Consider the following 24,392-nt stretch of genomic DNA (forward strand, 5'->3'; position numbering starts at 1 on the left):
ATGCGAGTCCGCGTCTGAGAAAGACAACTTGGAATCCCCCAAGAACGCCAAGTGCATTCGAGTTTTGTTGAGGGATACAATTGCACCCAGCATGAATTGGAGGTGTGGTGAGAATTTAATCCCCCATCATGAACAATCGGGTGCAACAGGGTTTCTTGACGATTTTTTTTTCTATTTGTTGAGAGTTGTCTGAATGATATTTCTTATGACAAGGAAAGGGGTTGCACATGCGCACTTACAAAAATATTTTCTAGGAGTTGCTGGTCTTTGGTACAGAGTTTTTGAATTGTAAGTGAACAGATCAAAATTTATGAACTACCAATTTTAGTTTTAGCCAGAGATAAGTATAATTTGAAATACAGCTGTAACCCATGAGTCAGACAAATAAATATACAGTGTGTAAAACAGACAGGTATATGAGTTTTGTATGTCAGAAGTGGAGACAAAATTTTAGTTATGCGTCTACTGTACTTTAAAGAAAACAAGTACTTGAAAAGAACACTTGTATTACACAGAGGATGCACGGAGAGTACATGGGGAATGCAGAAGGTGCGTGGAGAATACACGTGCACTCTGATTCGTAAGGCAGAGGTTAAATATTTTTGTGTATTCATACTAAGAAATGAGAAAACAAAAAAAATAGAACACTTCAGCTGGCTATTCTGGAGACAGAGTGGTTCTGTCTGGTAGGGAAGCTTTTATCTGAAAAGAGATTACTTTTCTTTCCTCGGTTGTGCGAGATGAGAGAAGGAAAGATCAGACGATTTTAACTTTACGCAATATTACGAAATTAAAAAGCTATGGTCTTTAGATGTGTCTCGAACACACATTGAAGTAATGAGAATTAAAGAATTAAATGCAAATACCTTTAACCTATATCTAAATATTTGTATGCCAATAGAATAATTAGGGTTTGTTATCACCAATTATGATATTTAATTCAGGAGAAAGCAAAAAGTAATCTCGGAAAAAGTGAAAAATAGCCGGCACACTACAAAGTCTGTCATGTGAAGTTGACGTAGTTTGAGAACAGAGGGTAAAATGATGGTTAAAATCAATCTCATGTTGCGAATATACAAATATGCTTAGTATGATAACAAAGGATATTCCGGTAACAATATGTAAAAATATATTAGAATTTGACGCAATCTACCTGTAGTATATATGCTCATTAAGCTTTCCAATCATTCCCATTCTCCCATTCCTTGGGATTGAAATTTGCCAAGAATGAAAAGATGAATTTACCCTACTCCCACGATTGGCTTAAATATGTGTTTATTAGAGGAGATTTGTAGAGTAGAATATCAGTGGGGAAAAAAATGTTTGGGAATCGTGCATAACGAATTTTGTTCGCGCTCATCAAATTCGCTGTGGCAGTGTTCAATTGTAATCTGAAACAAAAAGCAATGCATTCCCTTTGTTTTTGTAGTACATTATCGCGTCTTAGTACAAACAGATAATAAAATGAGTTTCTCCATGTGCCAGTTAATTAAAACCGGAAACATTTGAGTTTAAAAAGGAATTTACTAAAGATATACGCCTATTTTCTCAAGACTACATTTAGATAATTGCACATAAGGTATACATACGGAAAATAGTAGCACTGAAAAAAAGAATTATCTTATGATAATTACAAATGCATAAATTAGTCCCATAATTTGAATCATAAGCACTAGCAACGCTTCACTTAAGAAATGACATTACTAAAGATCTACTTCAATTTTCTTAACATTATACTTAAATAATTACACACACGAAAAATAATGCGTTAAAAAGGAGATCTGAAAACCCTGAATATTTCTTGTATATCTGATTGAGTGAGAGACGTATAGTACAATTATATTGTTACAAAACAAAGTTCCTTTAATCCTAAAGTTTGTTGTTAAGAAATAATAATGAATAAATAATAATAAAAAAAGTAATTGGAATTAAGAATATTTCTTTGTAAAGAAAAAAAGTTTTAAACGTTTCAGTTCTTCAAAAAACTGACGTTAAAAAATCCTTTTAATAAAGCTGTTTTTCATCTTTGCTTCTGACCTTGTACTACCCCAGTATTTGCCAGACGCGTTAACGGAAACTAAACGAATCTTTGGTCAGAGAAGGTGGCCCAGGGATATGAATCCTGTGTGTAATAGGGATTTTGTTCCTGTTCTTTATTATATAGTCTTAACCACTTCTTTGTTACACTAGATGTGGAAAATTTCTACTTCCTTCTTTCAAGAAATGGAAATATAAGCAAGTGCCAGTTGTAAAATGTGTCCTACGAAACGCCGATGGAGCTTCACAGATTGCCCTTATACGACAAGAGAATTCCATAGTTTGATGTGTACATTAGAGCACGAGTGCTTAAGTTGTATTTTAATAATGAATGTGGCTTTAAATGTACGTACTCAATTTATTAAGACCCAATTTTGTCCAATAAAGTGCAGCTGTAAAATAAAACCCACTGGTCTTTTTAAATACGTGGTATTTTCAGCTTATGAGTGCTGAAGTGACCCTCGTATTTTGTTATAATTTTTCTAGAAAAATATTCGATGTTATACAGTATAGCGTAGTTGATGTTTCAGACTTCCTTCCAAATGCTCTGACATGGAACTAAAATCAGGTAATTGCGAGGAAGTGATTAATTTCCCTCCCTTCGATTTAAAAACTAATTATTTTCTTTGATAACTTTTATACTTAAGTAAAGGGTTTTGCTGCAATATGACATACGTCTTTTCTGAGTCTTACCGAACAAATAAATTGAAATCGATCAATGATAAGAAAGTTAATTTAACCCTGCTTTTACCGATGTTCAAAACATGTGTTTCGCGAAAATTCTGCTGTTTTGTGAAGCATAGGTATGCCTTCTTTCAGATTAGGGAGTTATTCTATTGTGTAAGGTTTAACTTAGTTAGAGGGAAGAAGATTGATTTACGCCATGTTGTAAAGCAGATTTACAATAATTTTATGAAACATTGCGTGTTTTTGTTAAAGACTTTCCATCGAGGCCTATTGTTATTGATCAACGTCACTGAAAAGCAACTGACAAATTCACCCCTCCCCCCCCAACTTTTAGATCACATTTCACGGTAACTCGTTAATAATTAATAAATAAATGCATAAATCATTATAAATATGAATCAAGGCATGTGTTTTTTTGGAAGCTTAAGAATTACTCGTACCGGTTGAGATCGAAGTTAATTAAACGTCTTTCGGAACTTAAAAACAGGTATGCTTCGTTTGCCACTAGAATTCTTGTCAATTTTTCTAAGCTATAAACCAGGGCACTTCGTACATGTCACATCCCTGAATGTAAATCAGATGTTCCTCTAAAATAGCAGCTATTGCAGCTAGGGATGGTGGCAAGTTTATAATTCAGCTCTTTTGAAGGTGAGATAATGTGGTGGAAAACGGCCGATATTGTGAAAGACAATCTTGCCGAGCTCTGTATCTCCTAACTGCACCGTATTTAAGCCCGGTTTGTGATTCGGAGTCCACATTAATAGTAGATTCCGTTCTTCATAACCATGACTTTGGATAATGACGTAAAGCACAAACTCAAAACCTCAGCTGTCGATTGTAAACCGATTCAATTGTTCTTACTTTAAAATACCTTCCCCGAACCTTGAGTGCAACCTTGAATAAAATATAGTTCTTATATTAATTACACTTACTGTAAATATATTTTTATTACGTTTCGTTGTTTTGAATGGTGCTCTAAAATTCAACGACTCATTGTGAGTTATTGTGCGACGCTAACTTCAATATTCGATAAAACATGGCGGTATTTGCTACATATGCAAACTACTTCTAGAATATTCTCGGCATGGACGCGATGGTAGCGTCACACGAGATTTTAGGGTTTGTGCTGTTTAGGACTTGTGCCGTTTATGACTAGTGCCGTTTAAATTAAGCACAGTTCAGGTTTTGTGCCACATCTCCGTTTTGTGTTCCGAGCATTTGCTAAGGAATATTCTCTGAATAAGATGATGTTGCCAAATCAATTTAAGCATAAACTTCGTGTATACTCCTACCAATAATTCATATTGTGTGAATCAAATGATTGCGTTTCATAAATCATAACGTAACTTGAACTAGTTATTAATAGTTCTATTTATTAATATTTGTTGCTTAGCGTGTGATAAATGCTACTTTCAATTAAGATTTCCGTGGGGTAGTCAATAGTATAACGTAGTTACTTGGATGATTGGAATTCTAACGAGTATTAATTGATTAATCTTGTTCTAGACAATAGTTATGGTTTGCATAAACAGACTTAAACAGTATTTTAATACGGACCAGTGCAACTTATGAAACAGCACATTCTTTCGTATTTCTTCTGTTTCTAAAGTTCTCAACTACTACCATAAAACCAAAATATGTTTTTAAGCAGAATTTATGGTAGACTGTGTCAGTATCTTAATTGAAACTGAATATTTGATCGTTCAAATTCCTTTACAATGTTAAGAATTTTCAGATCAATTTTTATTTTCAATAAATTTTATGGAATATATATAACTTACGAAGGAAAATTTCCTTTCAGTTGACAAACCGGGTAAAGTATTATTCAAATCGAATGAAATGAAATTTAGTCCTTAGTCTCACGGTTATGCTCTGAAGAATAAAGTAAAGGGGTGATTAAAGAAAATTAACGAGTATAAAATAGTTGGTGGAATGAGAACACAGAAGGAAATAAGGAGAACCCGAAGAAAACCTATGCACACGATATTATCAACCACAAACTTACATAGCGTGAGATCAAACCAGGGACCCTCGCAACAGTGGTGAGCGCTGTACCACTTACGTACCTTGTCCCATGAAGCAATTATTATTATTATTATTATTTACTGAAACTACTGATACTAATAAATAATAATAATAATAATAATAATAATAATAATAATTTTAATCAAAATGTGAATGTGCAAAAGTACATGATGCGAAGTCTCACTAAAGCTACACATTACTGAATAAACCTGAGACGTCTATGGTGGAAGCAACATATCCCTCGCATATAAAATACGCGAGGAAATAGAGTTTTAGTCGGAAACTTGGTAATATATACTTTCCAATAGACCAGGAGAAAGTAGAAATGTATAGTAGAATGTTATAGTGAAGTATAATATTAAGTAGAATCTTTCAAAAGTGGGGCAATAACAATGAAGATTGGATTGGATCGGATCGGATGGAATCCAATTCCTAGGTTTTGTGTCTGTGGCAATGAGCTTTGCAGTCCTTCAACCAAGTACCTCGTTATTGTTTGATTTATTCGGTTTATAATCATTACATACGAAAAATGCGCTTTCTCTGAATAAAATGTTTCCTTCAGTAGAAATATACGCGATCAGCACAGAGTCGGAAAACCTTGGATAAAGATATATCTTAGGTAGATCATTAAGTTAGCTAGAGGAGTTCTTTTATCTCTGTACCATATCTTTCATATAGGATGATACAGTGAATAAATGTTATCTATTTTTTAAATTTGAAAATTTGTGTTATGTTTTTTACATGTACGACTTTTTATTTTAGGTGTTATATTATACATATTACTTGTGGGTTACCCACCATTCTGGGATGAAGATCAACATCGACTGTATGCACAAATCAAAGCAGGGGCATATGACGTAAGTACTTCATTTGTAACTATGTTTTAATGTAGAAATTTCAAAATAGTTTTCTATTGTGAAGAAATAATAGAAGTAGAATACGTATGTTTCAAATGTCTCATTTATCTATGTAATAAAGAAAATACGTAGTATATTATTATTAAATTTAAATTAAGGTAATGCAGTAGATAACAGGAAGAGTTCTTGAATTTATCTCGCCATAATTTAAAAAATAACAATTTTTACTATTAATCTTATTGATCTATTTTTTGCTGTCAGATAGGATTGTTATATACATTTTTGCAGCACTTTAGTAATGATTTTTGGTGGTGAAACACTGCCAACGAAATCTACTTTTCCCTAATGGTTACCCGTCGAAATATAGCTATACTCACTCTGTTTAACGTTAGTAATCTCACGGAAATCGGCAGATAAGTGCGGACGTTGGCTTGAGTATATTTCGTTACCTCATGGATATCAGTAAGAGATTTAATGTATGGTATTGTGGATAGTTCAATATTAAATACACAATCAATAAAGAAGTATAGTTCTGAAATGTACAAGAATATAATTACATTACATTGAGATAATATAAAGAGCTAGAAATGCCGTTCCCTATGTCGCAGTGTTGAATCAAGCGTGCTCTCAATTGTAGCGTTCGATTGGAGATATCCTCTCCCAAGATGGCGTATTCCGCAATTTCCAGTCAGCTGATATATGTAAAATCATTGTCTATGCGTATAAATAATGGTGGGAACTTCCAGTTGGAAGCCCTCTAATTTGTAATACGAAACTATAGGCAACGGTGTATGTGAGAAGTGCATAAACTTCACAATAACCCTGCGAAACTTTCCAATTAGTAACAATTTGGTCCTTGTACTTTTGAGAAAATGCTACCCTTACTAATGGTATACATATGGTGGGCTGCTCTTGTGGTATTTAACTAAGAAGGGAAGAGAGGGAGATTATATATCGAAGTGGAAGATGGCTTATACACCAATCGAAAGAACTAATGACGCCTACAACTCATAAACATACAGGTCATTAAATAAGTAAATTTAATAGTAGTTTGACAACAATGCATATGCCTATTCACCTAATGTTATTATGAGTACACAACTACATTATATTATTGACTGTTACAGGGTAAAAGAAGAAAGAAAATGACTTACCTTTTACATATTATGAATTTCCAAAGAACGTCTGTTCTTTTCGTTGTACAATTTTTCCTAGGAGCGCAGGCAATCAACAATAAAACAGACAAATTACTATGGAGCCTTATGTGAAAAACACCTCTTTATCCTCTTCCAATATGGCGGATCGATTCGATATATGCGAGTTCAATACCATCAAAGATCTCGCATCGGAGCATCTCTGGTTCTTCATATTATCTCAACGTTACATTGTGACAGGTATTCTACCATTATAGGCAAATCACTTGCTGCAGCTGAGAAGCTTCCATGCTCCACTGTCTTCCCCTAACCTCTTCGCCTTCACTTACGATTTCTCTCTTGATATCGTTCGTAAGTTGTAGTCTCCTTAGTCCTTAATATGTATGTAAGTGTTTCAATAGTGTTTTAATAATAACAGCAAGTAAGTTTAGTTTCACAGTATGAAACTATGGCTGACTTCTGAACTATGCAAATCTTCTTTAAGTAGTACATGTATAACTACTGGTTTCAATAAAGTAATAAGATCAAAGATAGAACCTGTACCTCGAAAGCTGAACTTATGTTAGAAAGCCATTAGACCCTTATTATTTTTTTTCTGGTTCTATAACGATAAATGTTGAAGCAGGAAATCGATTTTTGAACCACTTCCGGTTTGAATTGAAGGTTAAAATAGGAGGTAGAACCTACTATTGGGACACTTTTTATTATTATTATAAACAGTGGACTTTGTAACCCATTAATAGCTCTGGGCTGTCAATTCTTAATGAAAGTTTATCTTTTTCTATCTTAGCTTTCAGATATGTTGCAGTGATCATAAATATTTACTACTTAATTCCCGAGTAGGTAATTTCATGTTTACATACCTTAAAAATCTTTTTCTTAATTTAGATATTCGTATACATGAGTTACGGAATGCACCTGTGGTTATACGTACTTCTTCCACTCACATGCGAAATTAGTTACGAAGAATAGAGATTTGTTAAATCACCATCTTTTCAATCATAGACTATATTCAAATTTTGATTTTTTTTATTATTATTATTATTATGTTTATTTTTCACCTTTACGTTCTGCTTTGTAAGCTAATGGAAGCGATGGGTAATGAATGGCAATAATGAAATGGATGATAAATAGGACAGTACGTGATACACAGAAAAGTCTTATAATCTCCAGCGTAATGACTTAGACTCTTGAACTGTCCCAGCTAAAACGAGGTGCTTTGTTCTTACTTATTTATAATCTACCTGAAACGAGCAACTTTGGCACGTTTCTAAAATATGCTATTGGTTACACTGGGCTACATATACGTTGTGACATATTATGCGGCAGCATAATTTCCCTCGGCAAACCTTCCGTTCAACTCTCATTATATTATACATAAATTGTGTAGGTAATGCACATTAAAGGTGTAGAGTGCAGTATGATGATATGACGAATTATTCTGTCAAATGTAAAATCAAGTAAGTGCCAATGGAATCCTGTGAATATACAATTGTTCGATTCTTCTTGTCGCTGAACGGTTCTTTCTTTATTATCTAATTCTAGTTTAGTCAGGTTGTTGCGTTACTTATGACGCAGCCATCAAGAAATTTTACGTTACTTTCAGTTGGCAACTTTGAAATAAGAAAATGTCACCAAGGATTCAAAATAATCGACAGTCGATATGATGGTGAATTGAATAGTAAAAACTAATAGGTGTTGGAGACGGTATTAAAGCAAAGTCTAGGAAAATGTAAAGTCACATTCTTTTTCAGAAATAAGGCGAATAAGCACTAGCAGCGGTGATAATTGTGGTGACCGTAGAAATGTTGATAAAAAAATCCCCTACTTGCTCTTTGTGAATATGAAAGTTAAATATAGTATTCAAACTAATAAAAGCTGAGTTATACGATACAAGTTGAATGAAAACTTTTTACTGATCTTGACAACTGTAGAACTTATAGGAGATATCCTCCATATTGTAAGTCAATTGAGAGGTTTTCATGCCGTTGAAAATATAGCGTTCATGGGTAGTAGCAATCTTTCTTGATTTAGTCTCCTTCAAGATCAGTATGAGAGATTTTTTTCCCCCCTTTCCATATTTTTCGTAAGTTAGTCAAAGTAAAATCAAGTAAGCGCCAATGGAAACTTGTGAATATGCAATTGTTCGATTCTTCATCACTAAGTTTGAAGTTAGATATTGATTCAGGTACAATGGAAGTTCGAGACATCGGTGCAAGCGAAAATATATGAATTTGAGCGTTTGAAGATAAGTTCAATAAATTAAACTTTGTTTGTGTAGATTTGTAGTATTTGCATCAGTAATTTATTTTGTATTATATGTACTATACAATATTGTGTATGCATTTCGTAGTTAGTACGTGATGCTTATACTCGTACGAAAACTGAATTCAATTGAGTAGTTTCTTACGCTGCTTATCAGAAATTGCATAATTGGGTCTTCCCTGGTTTTGTCAGAAAATGCGTGGTGAGATATTCACTTGAGTCAACGTTAATTTATTTGTTTCAGAAAAAAAAAAGCTTCTGTTTTATAAAGATCTTACAACTTAACGTTCCGAAATATATATCTTCGCACACTTAGAATAAGGTTTATGAAAAATATTTCAAACAAATACAGAACATTTTCTGGATTTCAAAATGTTCTGTATTTTAAGGTTCGATTTTACTGGGGTTAAGTAAACACACAATTCCTATCATCATTTCGGCCATACCTCTGCGATAAGCAAGCTACATACAACTACAGGACGCTGATTTGCTACTGGCGTACCGACTCTTGTACTTTTCTGCATACTAGTTCACCATTTGTAATTATTACTTTTACTGTGAAGCAATTACTACTATATTATTATAAAAGACAAAAGTATAATAGAGATTAACTAGCAACACTGCAATCGGGTATGTTCAATGAAAAATAAAAGAATTACATTTAAGCATGCGCAGCGATTATAATGCGAATTCAAGTATGTAGGCTTATGTATATTCTGCTTTTAAATAGGAAAGATAGCTAACATGAATCGTTTTTCGCGAGTGTTGTGGTAAAAAGGTTATAAGGAAAAGTTTTACGTAGTGGTGAAAAACAGTTTGTGTTAAATGTATTTGATAAGTTCTGGCAGTATATCGGACTCCTGAAAGACAGTCACAAATTGGTGTAAATGTTGCACGGAAACAAATTGATTGTTCAGAAATAACAACTTCTCGTAAGGACAAATTCATTAGGACTACAAGCAAACGGAATAAACCGTTCCAAATTGGTATGAGATAAGACGGTGGTCCGAAGTCTGCATATTTTTGGTCTTGGGGGTGTAGTTGCAATTTATAAAATAATAATAATAATAATAATAATAATAATAATAATAATAATAATAATAATAATAATAATAATAAATTTAAAAAAAAACTCCCTTGAGTAGGAAATATTGCAAAATGATACTCTTCGGCAAAAACACGAAGATAAACAGTGGAAGAGGGTATTCTGGACCCTCGAATCTAAACTTCAACTTCTCGGTTCCCAACACCAGATGTTTGTGCGTCACCCTCTGGAAAAGCGCTTTCATCCCGACTGTGAAATGCATACAGCAAAACACGGAAAAGGCAGTGTCACAGTATAGACAAGTTGGTAACTTAGTTCAAATCAACAGAATAATGGAGTAAAACGTATATCACAATACTTCAGTGAGGCATGCAATTTGATTAGGAACACGAAAGTTTGAGCCGTAACTTTGTACTACAACAGGATAATTATCCTAAACATAGTTTCACGTTATGCAGTAATTTTCTCTAAAGCAGAGAAGAGGTTTACATCACCACAAAAATGGTGGAGCCACAACAGTCTCCGCATTTGTTACCCATCGAGCTCTTGTGGGATGAACTTCTCAAGACAGTCCATGAATACATGTCACATGTCGACGAATACTGAAGATCTCTAGAAGGCTCGTGAAAGCTCTTGGAGCTGGAGCCGCATAGCTTTGCAAAAATGGGATAAATTTGTCAAATACATGTTTGGAGTCTGTAAGCTCTTATCAAGGCTAAGGTTCGGCACTTCGATGAACGCAAACCTTCTCAATATATTTTTTTTTCTCTATGAAAACAAAACACTGTATTTCCATTTTCTTATGTGAACAATTTATTTATTTAGTCTTATTTTACATTGCGAAGTTACGGCTAACCATGCCTTGTCTCCCACTTGACCATGCAATGATCATGATCAGTAATACAATAATAATAATAATAATAATAATAATAATAATAATAATAATAATAATAATAAAATATGTATAAAGTATGTAAAACATTCCCAATCACACAAACACACACACACACACATTACATCACATCACATGCACACATAGATTACTACAAATAACCACATAACATAGTCAAATACATTTAGTGAACAAAAGAAATAAAAGGTAGGAAGTATAAAAATCAGCATTTTTTTTTCCAGATATTTGTAAATCTTGATAGATTTATGGAGGATCTGCTTAATCGACTTCTTAAATAGGTTGATTGAATGTGCCTTGTGTTGGATGGAAGGTCATTCCACGCACGGATAGTGGATGCAAAGAACGCATTCAAGTAGAATTTTGACGAATGTAGGGGAAGAAAAAGGAGTTTATTTACACCTGATCTTGTATTGTGATTGTAATGAGCATTTAGTGGTTGCAAACGTTGAAATAAGTAGGAAGATTGTTCAAATCGCAGTTTTAAAGAGAAGTGTGAGTCGATGCAAATAACGTCTATCGGCAAGTTTCAAAATGCTCAGGTTTCTGTAGTATGAAGTTAAGTGATTTGATCGTTTGAGATTATAAGCAAACCTTATACAGGCATTTTTGATATGTTGCAAACGATACGCTAATTTTTTATTTAAACCTGATAGAGCTACATCGCAATATTCAAGGGATGAGGAAATATTAGATTTTACAAGTAGTAGCCTTGTTTCAGTGGATAGAATTTTCTTTAGTCCACTGAGTGAATGCAAAGATCGGAACGCTTTCTTACATATAGCGTTAATGTGAGGTTTCCACTCAAGGAATTGATCTATTATTACACCGAGATTTGTAACAGTTTCAGAAAATGGAATAATTGTTCCATTCATCTCTACTGTGGGTATATTCGAACGGTACATGTGTATAAGTCGTTTAGAGGAGAGACAAATGCACTTCCATTTAAGTGGATTTATGCTATTTTCATTTGACCACAAGCAAATGCGGTGCAAATCATAATTTATTTGTTGAATTGAATTGTCCAAGTTTTCGGGTTGACCTAGATATATATTTAAAAATAATCTGCGTATAGGTGATACTTACGCAGTATTTTCCTTGAGGAACGCCGTGAGTGAGATTCCGCAGTGCAGAAGAAGTATCGGTTACAGTTACAAATTGCTTCCGTCCTTGTAGATAATTTTTAACTTATTTCATAGCACCATTGAAGGAGATAAATTTTGTCGCCAATTTATGGAAGAGAATCTTATGTATAATTGATTGAAAAGCTTTAGAGAAATCTAGTAGAGCAAGAACAGTTACTTGCTTTCTATTCATTGCTACTCTAATGTCGTCCGTGACGTAGTAACAGCTGTAGCAGTACTGTGGTACTTTCTGAAGCCTGATTGAAACGGATCAAAAAAAAAAATATTTCATTAGATGGGTTCGAATTTGATCACTAACAATATATTCTAATGCCTTTGAAAGAGCAGGTAAAATACTAATTGGCCGAAAATCATTAATAGTTGTGATACTACTTGTTTCGGGGAACGCTAGGACTTCAGCTGTTTTCAAAGCAGATGGAAAAGTGCCGCTCATAAGAGAGCGGTTGAAAATGTTAGTGATAGAATTTAGTATAAAAGGCAAACATTTTAAAATAAATTTAATACTAATTTGGTCAGCTCGAGTATCATTTGATTTTATTCTATTGATGACTTTCATGACTGTTAGAGGACTGACACATTCAAAGGAAAAAACGTTTTCTGTACATTCTGGACTATCATCATATGCAATTTTAGAATCTGTATTACTAACTTAATGTCACAACATCTGCAGTAAATTTATTGTTAGCCATATTTTGTTTCCTACTGCTCTTGATCCCTAATATATTTAACTTTTTCCACAAAATTTTCGAGTTACCCGTGCTGTTCGATAGGTTCGAGGCAGATTCCATTTTAGTTTTCCTAATTAAGTGTGTACATCTATTTCGTAAGATCTCATATTTATTAAAACAGTCGTCAGCCTGTACTGGATTATCTTTACGAGATTTCGTGCATTGTCTATAAGAGGAATCGCGTTTAGCATTTAAATTTAGAATGTCTTTAGTTATCCACGGGGAAGAAGGTCGCGATACTTTGTGTTTAATGAGTGGAGCAAAGAAATTAAGTTGTTTGTCTATAGACGAAGAGTTGTAGATTACCTGCCAAGGAATATTTGCCGCATCGAAGAAAAGGTCAGCTTAATTTATTTTATTCAAGTTTCTGTATGAAATAAGTTTTGACAGTCTCTTCGGAGTATGTATAGAGTAGCAGGCGAACACTAGATCGTGGTAACATATACCTGGAAGTGATAATTGCCCATAGTGAACAATTTTTTTGCGGATTATTAGGTAAGATGAGATTGAGTAGTGAATGTGATGTAGCAGTATGGAAAGTGGGGTTTAGAGCGCACATTGTCAGGTTAAGGCCGGATAAAACATCATGAAATATTTCACTTTCACTGTTCGACTTCAGCATGTTAAAATTAAAAGCACCGAGAACTAAACAATTTTCATAAAAGGACAAGTGTTGCAATATTTCATATTCGAAATTTTTAAAATTTACTTTTGGCGTTCTGTACACCGAACAAATTAGAACTTCTTTATTCCAGAAACTACATTCAATGATGATGCACCCAGTACAGTAGCTGTATTCCTGTGGTAACATAGCCAGAATTTTCGAATCAACGTCATCCCTCATATAGATACGAACTCCACCAGCGCCGTTTAGCGTTCTGTCATTTCTTATGAACTGATAACCCGGTAACTCATACAGGCTACTATTCAAACTTGGCTTTGTCCACGTTTCGGATATCAAAATCAGGTGCAGACTATTTTGAGGAAGAACAATAGTTTGAAATTCATCGAAAGAGCTTAGAAGGGACTGTGCGTTGAGGTGAATGACATTTAGGGCTATCCCTGCTGCTGGTTTACCCAGTTCTGTTTGCAGTAAATGTGCCAGGGGGAAGAGTGAAGGGAGAAGAAAGAAGGTGAGGGGAGCGAGGGGTGGAAAGTGATCTTCAGTTCCGTTAGGGGAGGAGTAGGTACGAAATATTTCTGTGGAAGTTGAAGTTGGTGTTGCTATCTCTGGCAGTTTTTCTATTTGAGACATGCTAAAAATTTAAGTACTGTTAACAATTAAGTAAAAAGAAGATACATATATAAAAAAATCTCATTATGTAGGCTACATAAAAATGAAGAAACGTATAACAAAAACTTACCAAGAACTGGGTGATTAAAAACGCTGATTGCCGAACACTAGTTACATATAAGAATGCTTCTAGTAGAAAAATTACACACACACGAAACACACACATCACGCATAAGGAAATTACATACGTTAACACAACACAAGAAACATAATGTATTCTACACATTTATTCCAAACGTACAAGTCTCGCTCACTCAAAGGCGTAGTTCAAGTTCCCTACACCGTTTCACTATAATAAGGTTAAGCTACTATCGCTCCGAGGTGACATAATACTTCTGGTTCTCAAGAGCATTGACAATTTTGCCATCTGATGTCCAATTATTGCGGACCCCAAAGGCTTACCTAGCTTGGCGAAGTAAGGCCAGTCGTTTTGTGGTAAGAGATTCGGTGATAAGAAATTTTCTGCCTTTCAATTTATTTTTGGCTTTCCACCACTTCCCTGTAACGATATGACACAAATTTCACAATTAAAGGCTTGTTTCCTTCAACCACCACATTTGCAACAGTCCTGATTCTCCGTTTCATTCCAATGTGACTTGTCCAAATGTTCTGTGTTTAGATAAATGTCCAATTTACTCCTTATAAAATCAATTGCTACACTGGTAGGATCTTATCAGTAATTCCGTGTAATAGCAGGTATTTTCTCCGGCTTTATTGTTTCATGCTGTCCAGTCGATCATCGTGAGCCACTAGTGTCCCGTTTAGTTGCTCCACTTGAGATTTTAAATCTTTCATTTGTTTTTCAATTCTGCAAGTTCTTGCAGAATCACAGACATCAATGTTTTCATTATTTGCAGACGTCGATGATGGCTTCCCACCTGACTTAGTTTGGGCATCTACAAGGCGACTTACTTTCTCTTGCATGCTGTTAATGGCCTCTTCCATTAACGCATACCTGCTATTGAGAGAGTTGTTTTTGGACTTGCTTGGCGTTTTTCTGTGTGAGGATGGCAACACTGACTCTATATGAAATAACAGTAAATCTGAATGAGATTAATATTTAAGGTTGCACAATAGAATAGAGAGGAATCGTAAGTGAATTTGAGAGTACCCTTATTCCAGTTAATGCCACATTAGAGATTGTTTTGTTAAGATCGTTTACAACCGGGGAAAGAGAGATAGTAACAGACAAACCACTAAGCGTTGTCTTCTCCGGTTGCCATCTTGGTTCTCTGTGATGTTTATTTTGCAAAGTAAGCTCAATAAACAGGGTTTGTATGGGTATAATGTATCTGTGGGGAAAATTTTGAAAAATCAAATGTATGCTCAAACTTTTGGCAATGACTGGCCATGTTAAACGGAAACTTGCAATCTGAATTTGTTATTCAGTGCTGCAAATTAAGGATACCACAGTATCACAAACATACAAATTTTGGTGGCCCCTACAGCAATAATAACACTGATGGCACAAACGGAGAGTAGTGCACATCTAAAGTACTTTAGTGTCTAATACTCGTACTATGACCATAATGTGACGGATTTCGAATGAATATGAACAAAGTTACAAGGAACTGAAAATTCGATTTTCAAAAGCCTCGATTTCGAAAAACTACTAAGGTAAGTACCCCATCCAATTGCATGGATGCTTTTCTATAGATGTGAAGATCACAACAATATGATATCTCAAACCGTTTTTGAGATGTGGTAAAAGTTGTCAAATTTTATAACACTGCATAAAATTATGTAATTCCGACCAGTGGTGAGGCTTGAGGGGAGACAAGGTAGACAGCGTCTACCCTTTAGAATTTTATATATATTAAGCCATTAAGCCTAAATTACTAACTTAAAATTTTGTAATTTAAAGATGCTGAACTTAAAATTTCCTATATATATATATATATATATATATATATATTTAATGCTTCCATATGAAAGACAGAAAGCAAAGTGTCCCTCGAAACCTTGAACATTATTTCTCTGCTGCATTCATTTAACTTGCATCAACCTATAGAAGCGTAGGAGAAAAGCCACGTGAGATGTTAAAGTCCAAAGACTCGCGCTGTGTAGTAGTACCTGCGAAAAGACATTTGCTGGTCTGTCTACGTTTGAGGGTTTCCTATCTTGTTTATTTTAAGCTGGATTTCTAAGTGAAAGAAACAGACCGCTATTTCTTCTTATTTGTTTTTATTTTAAACCATATATCGAGCTCCCTCCATAATAATGTTAAATTGTTATAACGTAACCTTGAAGATCATTAATATATATATATTGTCCCTGTGTGTCTCCAACATCAGAATAAATAAAGAACCCCCTAACGAAAAGTTGAAACGTATTGGCAGTTCTATCACTTTTATGTTTTTCGCGAGAGTGACAAGTACTTTTACATGCCCCGGTAAACGCCCCCTCCCCCTGAGACCACCTGGTTCGAATTTAAAAAAAAAAAACGCTTCGTCTTGGCCTAGACCAAGGTACCCGTGATCAAATTTTGGTAACTCGATCCACTCTTTTGATCCCCAGGCCGCACACATACACAAAGAGAGACAAACACACAAACAAACTCAATTTTATTTATATTAGATTCTTCGCTTAATAATTGTGCAAATGAAAGATTTGAAAAATACAAAAATCTGGTCATTGTAGAACTAATAAATTATAGAAAATTTAGTATATATCAACAAATCCTTCATACAGCAAATTGAATGACTTGATATCCACCTTTCCTAACACTTTTTGCTCAGATCAGCTTAAGAATGAACTTATCAACTTATGTTCCGATAGTAACCAACACATTTCTCTTCCCGAATACTTGAAATGTATTCTCAGTAATGAACTTCAAAGCGTATATCAGGGAGACAACAAAGCTGCTAAATATGGTATTGAGCATTCCATTAACTTCAGAGTTTTGAAAACTTTCACTGAGTGCCCTGAAAAGAGTGAAAAATTACTTATCGAACAGCATGACAAATTATGAACACCTCCTGAATTACGGACACTTACAATAACGAACTTCGTGTGGAAGCTTTGTAGGATACCTGAATCCAAAGAAAGAGCTATTAATATTTTCGCCGAAATGAACAGCAGAGTATGGAGCTCATTTACAAGACAGTAAGGTATTAGGTTAGGTGTTGTAAGGTGTTTTACTTCTATCTTTTTTTTTCTACTTTACAGCTCATTTCTAAGGTATTTAGAAATGACTATCCCTAAAGAGGGTATGGGGAACTAATGCCCCATTTCTAGGAAATGTGGTACCATTCAGAAATCTATACTTCGGAAAAAGAAATACTATACACCAAATTTCAATCCGTTTGCCCATTCATGTTACCTCAGATATCTACCACTCCTTCAGAGGTTGAGTCATTCTTATTGTCTCTCCGGCCTGAGAGAGCCTCTGGTCCTGACAATATAAACTCGATCTTTCTGCGTTCCACAGCAATTATTAGTTCTTTTCCACTTTCGCTCATTTTTAATAGATGTTTCATGGAAGGCTCTTTTCCCTCGTCTTGGAAAACGCCAGTGTCTCCCCAGCTACAAATCCGGATCGAGAGATCTCGTGGCATCCTACAGGCCTATTTCGCTCATAGATGGCCATTTACCACTGGGCTCGCGCTCACCTGTCTCAACTGAGCTCGCGCTCACTCGTGCTCATGATCACTTCTCTCAACTGAATTTAGGCTCATCTCTCTCAACTGGGCTCGCGCTCACCTGTCATAACTGGGCTCGCGCTCACTTCTCTCAATTGAGCTCGCACTCACTCGATCTCTCGCTCATTTCTCTCGACTGGCCTCGCACTCACTCTCGCTCGTGATCACTTCTCTCAACTCAGCTCACGCTCATTTCTCTTGACTGGGCTCACACTCATCTGGCTCGCGCTCAGTTCCCTCAATTGGGCTCGCGCTCACGTATTTCATTGGGTCTCGCGCTCACTTCTCTCAGTTGGGCTCGTGCTGACTTATTTCACTGGAGTTCGGGCTTACTCGGGCTCGTGCTCAATTATTGAGCCCTAGCCCGGTTGAGCGCGAGCGTCGGATTCGGAAGTTTAGACGGACATATATGAAATGGACTGATCAATGGCGTATCCCCTGCTCCAATTCCCACCCATGATACTGTTGTTAAAAGTAATCGGAATTTTGTAACTTTTCCTATTTTTGCGACAGCTCAAACTACACCTATCAGAATCGATTTTTATTAAAATAATGTTAGTCACTTTTGTATCGATTTTCATTATTTCTGCTTGCAAAATCTACGTGGATAGGGCTATCATTTAGTTACAAAATAATGTTTTTTTCTTATCTCATAGAAATACCTGACACGTTAATACTGAACTTTCGTTAAAACAGCTGCTTTAACAAAATGAATTAACCAGTCCCTCAACTCATATATTGTTTATGCAGCTGAAATTTGCAATACTGTTGATGGATTAATTGATTATCGGTTAGCGTTCTCTTTCATCCACGAGGCTATATGGTACGTGGACTTGTAGCTTTAACGTGAAATCTGAACCACTGTCGTTCAATACTCTCCCACCGCGAATCGATCACTTATGTCGCGCGTGCTAGCCACTAGACCAGTGGGGAGAGCTTGTAATACTGTTGTCGAATGTATATTATTAGGAATAAAGTATAGGTGATTTTATTTTCGTTTAGTCAGGGTAACAAAGATGTCCAAATTACAGTATAATATACTGATTGTGAATGTGATACTGCAAGTATTGAACCATTGTATGGTCCACAATCCAGCTTACATCCTCTGAACTCCTGTCATAATGTAAGCGTAAGGCATTCAAAGTGAAAGCATTATTACTCTCAAGAATGTTAACCCTCCCCCTGTTCCATCCCCATGGTTAAGAAACCAAACTCAACCCCGAGTCAGTGAAGCGGAAATCGACCTACAACCGATGAGAATTTTGTGCTCAGGAACTGCATCAATTAGTAAGTACAACAAAATTAGAAAATCCCAGATGTGTTAAAGCAGACCTTCAGCTCCCAAGTTTTATTGTATTGCCAAGCCCCGAAGCTCATTCATTGTCGTGCTCCATAGATAATAGCTATGTATCCGAAGACATGCTTCAAAACCATACTTGTAAATTGTTTTCAGTTTTTTATTAAAATATTTTTGGCTTACGGTCCAAAGCCCTATCAAATAATTATAATGTAATCACACAGTCACCGAAAAGTTTTTTTTATACAGACTAAAGATACCAAGTTTTTCGTCAAGACAGAAATCTTGCTATCAAATAATTGTAAGGGAAAGGTTGTAATAATAGCAGTACATCAAAATTACAATGTATCCTATATAAATTCTTGTGATCTAAATGTTGAATGTGTAATTGTCAAGCTTTCCAGTCATTCATTAAAGATGTTTATTTGTGCAGTATACATTCCTCCGAATACAACTGTAACGACATATGACTTGTTTTATGAATTATTGTGAGTAGTAGGAACACCGTTCTTTGCATAGGGGACTTTAATATAAATCAAATAACATGTTCTAATTTTGACCTACTTTATCATCGTGATCAATTTGAAAGACTGCCTAGAAAAATAAAATGTGAATAAAATTAGCCCACAAAACTTTTATTTTAAACTCAGAATGTTCTATCGAGAAAGACCCAAGCCAGATCTGTTGTTTTATTAAACGCAAACACATTTGTTATCAAGCACCCTTACATACAATGACTATGATATCCAACATGCCAATGAAATAGCATGTTGCACATTATTTTCATTCAGTTTACAATAAAGCATCTTGTGGTCCTGATAACATTCCTCCTTACGTTGTGAAAGGTTGCAGTGATGTATTTAAATATCCACTCCGCATTACTTTCAGTATTTCTATCAGAGCAAGTACTTTACCAGATAAATGGAAAAGAAGTTTAGTTTGTCTATTACCAAAATCTGGAAAGAAGAGAGAAATAGAAAATGTCAGGCCAATAGCTATTCTGCCGCCCTTGGACAACAATCTTGAAAGTATATACGCGAATTTTAAACAATGTAAAAACAATTCTTTCAACTTATCAATACGCCTTCTTACGTAATAGATATACTTCGACAAACTTATCAATTTTAACAAATTTTACAGCAATAGAATTAGATATAGACGGTCAAGTAGATGTCGTTTATACTGATTTTAGCAAGGAATTTGACATCGTTGATCATTAAGTCTTGCTACTAAAAGTAGCATCTCTGAATTTTTTGAAACAAACAATGGAGTATCTTGTATCATACTTGCATGACCGAACACAATATGTTTCTTACAAAGAATTTGTAACTGAAAAATTGAATACTCTATCGGGAGTCGCTCAAGATTCTAATCTAGGTCCCCCGTTGTTTCTTCTTGTTATTAATGATAATCCTCTGTATATTAAAACTTCTCAAGTTCTTTTTGCCGACGATCGTAAATTATACTCCAAGGTAAGTTTAATTGATGAGTGCATGAAACTTCAACAGGATCTATAGAGGGTTCAAATATGGTTTGATAAGAATAAATTAGTTCTGAATGTGTCCAAATGTAAATCTGTATCTTTCACAAGGAAAGCAAATCCAATTAACTTTACCCATACAATAAGTGGCACTTCCTTGTCTACCGCAGGAGTTATATTCGATAGCAAACTAACCTTTGCCCAAAACATTGAAACGATAGCAAGTAATGCATATAGAAACCTAGGTTTAATTTTTAGGATAGGACAGGATTTGCAGAAAGAATCAACATTTATAAGGTTGTTATATTTTTCGTATGTGAGGTCAAAATTAGAATACCGTTGTACTGCTTGGACACCAAATGTCATTAAATACTCTAACGCAGTAGAAAATATACAGTTTAAATTCTTAAAAATGCTAGCGTACAAGAAAACCGGTTTCTACCCAAAGTATGCCCCCTATGAAGAATTAGTAACAAATTTTAGTTTTTAAACATTATAAAAAAAGGAGATGGATTTTTTGATTTGTTGTTCGTACATAAATTATTAAACGGTAAAATTAGTTGTCCAGAATTAGTTTCAGAAGCATTATTATGTGTTCCAACAGGCAAGACTAGAACAGCAAACACTGGGACACACTATTGTAGAAAAGCAAAAACTAACGTATTACGTAAGTCTCCTCTGTGAAGAATGTGTGCTTCACATAACGAGATGATTAGATTTCATGTAGTAGATGTATTTGGTATGTACGAAAAACGTTCAAAACAATTGTCAGACCATAACATCTCCATAATTAAACTATATATATTTGTGTATGTATAACAATGTATGTATAATAGTGTATGTTATTTAATTATGTACACGACACTATAACTGGGCATTAAGCCTGTTGTATTGCCCTTATGAAATAAATAAATAAATAAATAAATAAAAGGAGAAATATAAATTTGTACAAATTAAGTGTAATAAAATCGGCTAGAAATAAACTGTATCATATATTAAACATAGGAAAATCCACTTCAACAAAGTGAGTAGGATTTTGTTCTGAGTAAGCAGTTTATCATAATATTAATTTTGCACAAATGTGCACCAGCACAGCACAAATACTTTATATGTTTACCTGGTCTGGGATGATGCTTGGCCATCAACAGACAATTATCCCGGACGTAACAGGAACCAGACATTACGCATTAATATCTCTTGTTTTTAACTTACACACAAATACTTAGGTTTTTATTTTTATTTATTTATATTTTTGTGAGAAGACAGCTTTAGAAGTAGAATTAGGAGTAGAAATTTAAGAAGACAGTACAGGTATTTAACATTCGTGAAATTACAGAACTTATAACAAGCGCTAAACGTTTCCCGAAAGTCTGCTAAACGTTTGGTAAAGGAAGTAACAGGATCTGATATCAATGACTATAAGTGGTGGTTAAAACCATTTTATAAGAAAACAGCTACCTCTGCGGAAGCTAAAAGCAAACCAAAAGGTAAAAGGGAACTTTGTCTGACCCCTTTGTATGGTTTGAATATAACACAACGAAATAATGGTACTTCAGAGGGTATTGCAATATCAATGGTATCATGGGCTCCAGTAATACTTACAGGAGTTCCGGCCTATCCTATACGGAGGGTGCAAATCCAAAGCATTAAAAATTAACGATTGTTGAGAACTTTTGGCAGTGTATACCTCCAGAGTACTAACTTTTTTATATGAAGAAATACCACATTAACCTGTTATTACAGAAGAATGTGACTAAGAGAAGGAAATGCACAAAAATCTTTTCTGTTTTTTTATATTGTAGTTTTAATCGGAGGGGGTTTGTAAGAGAAGTAACACGGATAGAAATTAAGACTTTTTGTTGCTTCAAACTAAAAGAAGAAAACTTTCCTAACATATTAATTGTCGTACACAACAATCAGGGCTGGACTTTAGCGGATTGGATCGATTGCTCCCAGTCGGGCCCCGCACTAGAGTGTAATCTACTGTCCAGTGTCGTTTTAGCAGCATAATGAGCCCCTATGGAAACCAGTGTGGCTCCTATGGTTAAATTCTGCAAGTAATATATATGTAATTAATACATTCTGCTCGCGGGATCCTCGGCCAAGTGATCATCAGATTATTAGATGGCTCTGCTACTCTTGGCTTGTGAAGTGCTCACAACAACATATTTAATACATTTACATCCATGAACATAAACAAGGGAGCGTATAGCCTGTTGGCCTGCATCTAGAATTTGAGTGAGTGAATAGTTTATATTAAGTTTCTAGAAACAAGCAATATCTTCTGAAGTTAATTCCGCAGTAGTTTCTTTATTTCTTTACGCTTCCAACTTCTGATGAAAAAGTAGGCCTATTAAGTGATATGAGACCTCCATGAATACCTTGATTGTATATATAGTCTTAGTGCGATTTATTTACTTATTTTTTTTAAACCTGGAGCCCCACAATAGTGTTCCCAATAGGGCCTGCATCTTCTAAGTCCATTAGATTACTTTTTTCCCGTCACTTTGAAGCAAGAAAACTTTAAGAAAACGATGCGACTTCCCTCAAGAGCAACCTCTATTTTTAATTATGTATTTGAAGACATATATAATTCTGCTAAAATATATTAAATATGAACATTTCTTAATTTAGGCCAAGTTTAAGAGTATTAAAACTGAAAATTTGAAAGTATGCGTTGATTATAGCCTGTATTTTGTTAAAACAATACCAAAAAAAAATTAAAAGTAATGAAAGCTCAGTTAAGATGTTTATGAATGAAATTTACGTCATAGCATCAGTTTGAGTCAAGAAGTTATGTGCAATATTTTTGAAAATGGTAAACATAGTGTGGTTCTAGTTTTCGATTCATCTGTACATTTCCTTAAGTATATTAAAAGCCGGTTCTTTAATGGCATAACATAAAGGAAAAATAGTACGGTACGTTATATAAAATGTAATATTAAGGACTACGTTAAAAGAGAAAATGTAATTATGTCAATTTACGAACCTAGCGTGAAATTTAGAATGTTTTGTGTTCGTTTGTTTGGAGCTTAAAATTCTTTTTCAGCAGATGAGAATACTAACCACTTATTCACAGTGAATCAATATCAATAATAGCCGGTAATAAGATTTGATAAATCCATTGTGTCAAACAACACCAAAATCGAGTTGTAACCAGGGTTAAAAATGGATCTGAAAAGTTTGGGGGGACGCATGATGTCAACGCCGTACCATGTGCCGATCTTTGCCCATTGTATTTTTTAGGAAGTGGAGAAACGCCATAGATAGTTTTGGAAGTGGGGGATGACGTCCCCAGTGTCACCCCTCACTTTTAACTCTGGTTGTAACAAACGATACGCCATCGTTTCAGGATAGTTTTCGAAAAAAGACTTTAATGGAAGGAGGTGTGTGTGTTATTTTCTTGGATGTTGAATTGCTATCTGCCTTACTTTTTTCTAGCCCATTGATTTATATAAGGAAGTATTTTTCTTTTAAATAAAGTAGATTTTAGTAATTTAATTTTACTAGTTTCTCCTTTTGGCCTATTTAAGTGTTCCTTGCTTAAAAAATATTCTTGCTGCATATAAATGTAATATTGTTTTAGTTTTAATTTATAAATATTAAAATTACATAATACAGTAGTTAAATTTCGCATAGAATACATTTAAAGATCTCAAGAAGAAGTCAGTAAAATTAACTAAAATTCTTGTTTATTTCAACAAATAAATAAAATGTTTCCTCATATAAATTAATTGGCTGAAAAACTATGATGATCCAGGTATTCAACATTCTTAAGAGCTACTAATGTTTATTGGGATTTAAAGAAGCTACAATTAAATAATACA

General features: G+C 34.6%; 1 protein-coding gene across 24 annotated transcripts in view; it reads left to right on the forward strand.

Annotated features, from left to right (window-relative positions):
- The window catches only part of CaMKII (Calcium/calmodulin-dependent protein kinase II), a 1,422,941-nt gene that overhangs the window by 429,535 nt on the left and 969,014 nt on the right, over positions 1-24,392 (forward strand). For all 24 annotated transcript variants that reach the window (XM_081726364.1, XM_081726368.1, XM_081726431.1 and 21 more), the window contains exon 8: positions 5,512-5,606. In XM_081726364.1, the coding sequence (XP_081582490.1) occupies positions 5,512-5,606 (95 nt within the window). The remainder of the gene's footprint in view (positions 1-5,511; positions 5,607-24,392) is intronic.

Source organism: Thermobia domestica, chromosome 1 (genome assembly GCF_964235325.1).
Source record: "Thermobia domestica chromosome 1, izTheDome1.hap1.1, whole genome shotgun sequence".
Lineage (NCBI taxonomy): Eukaryota > Metazoa > Arthropoda > Insecta > Zygentoma > Lepismatidae > Thermobia > Thermobia domestica.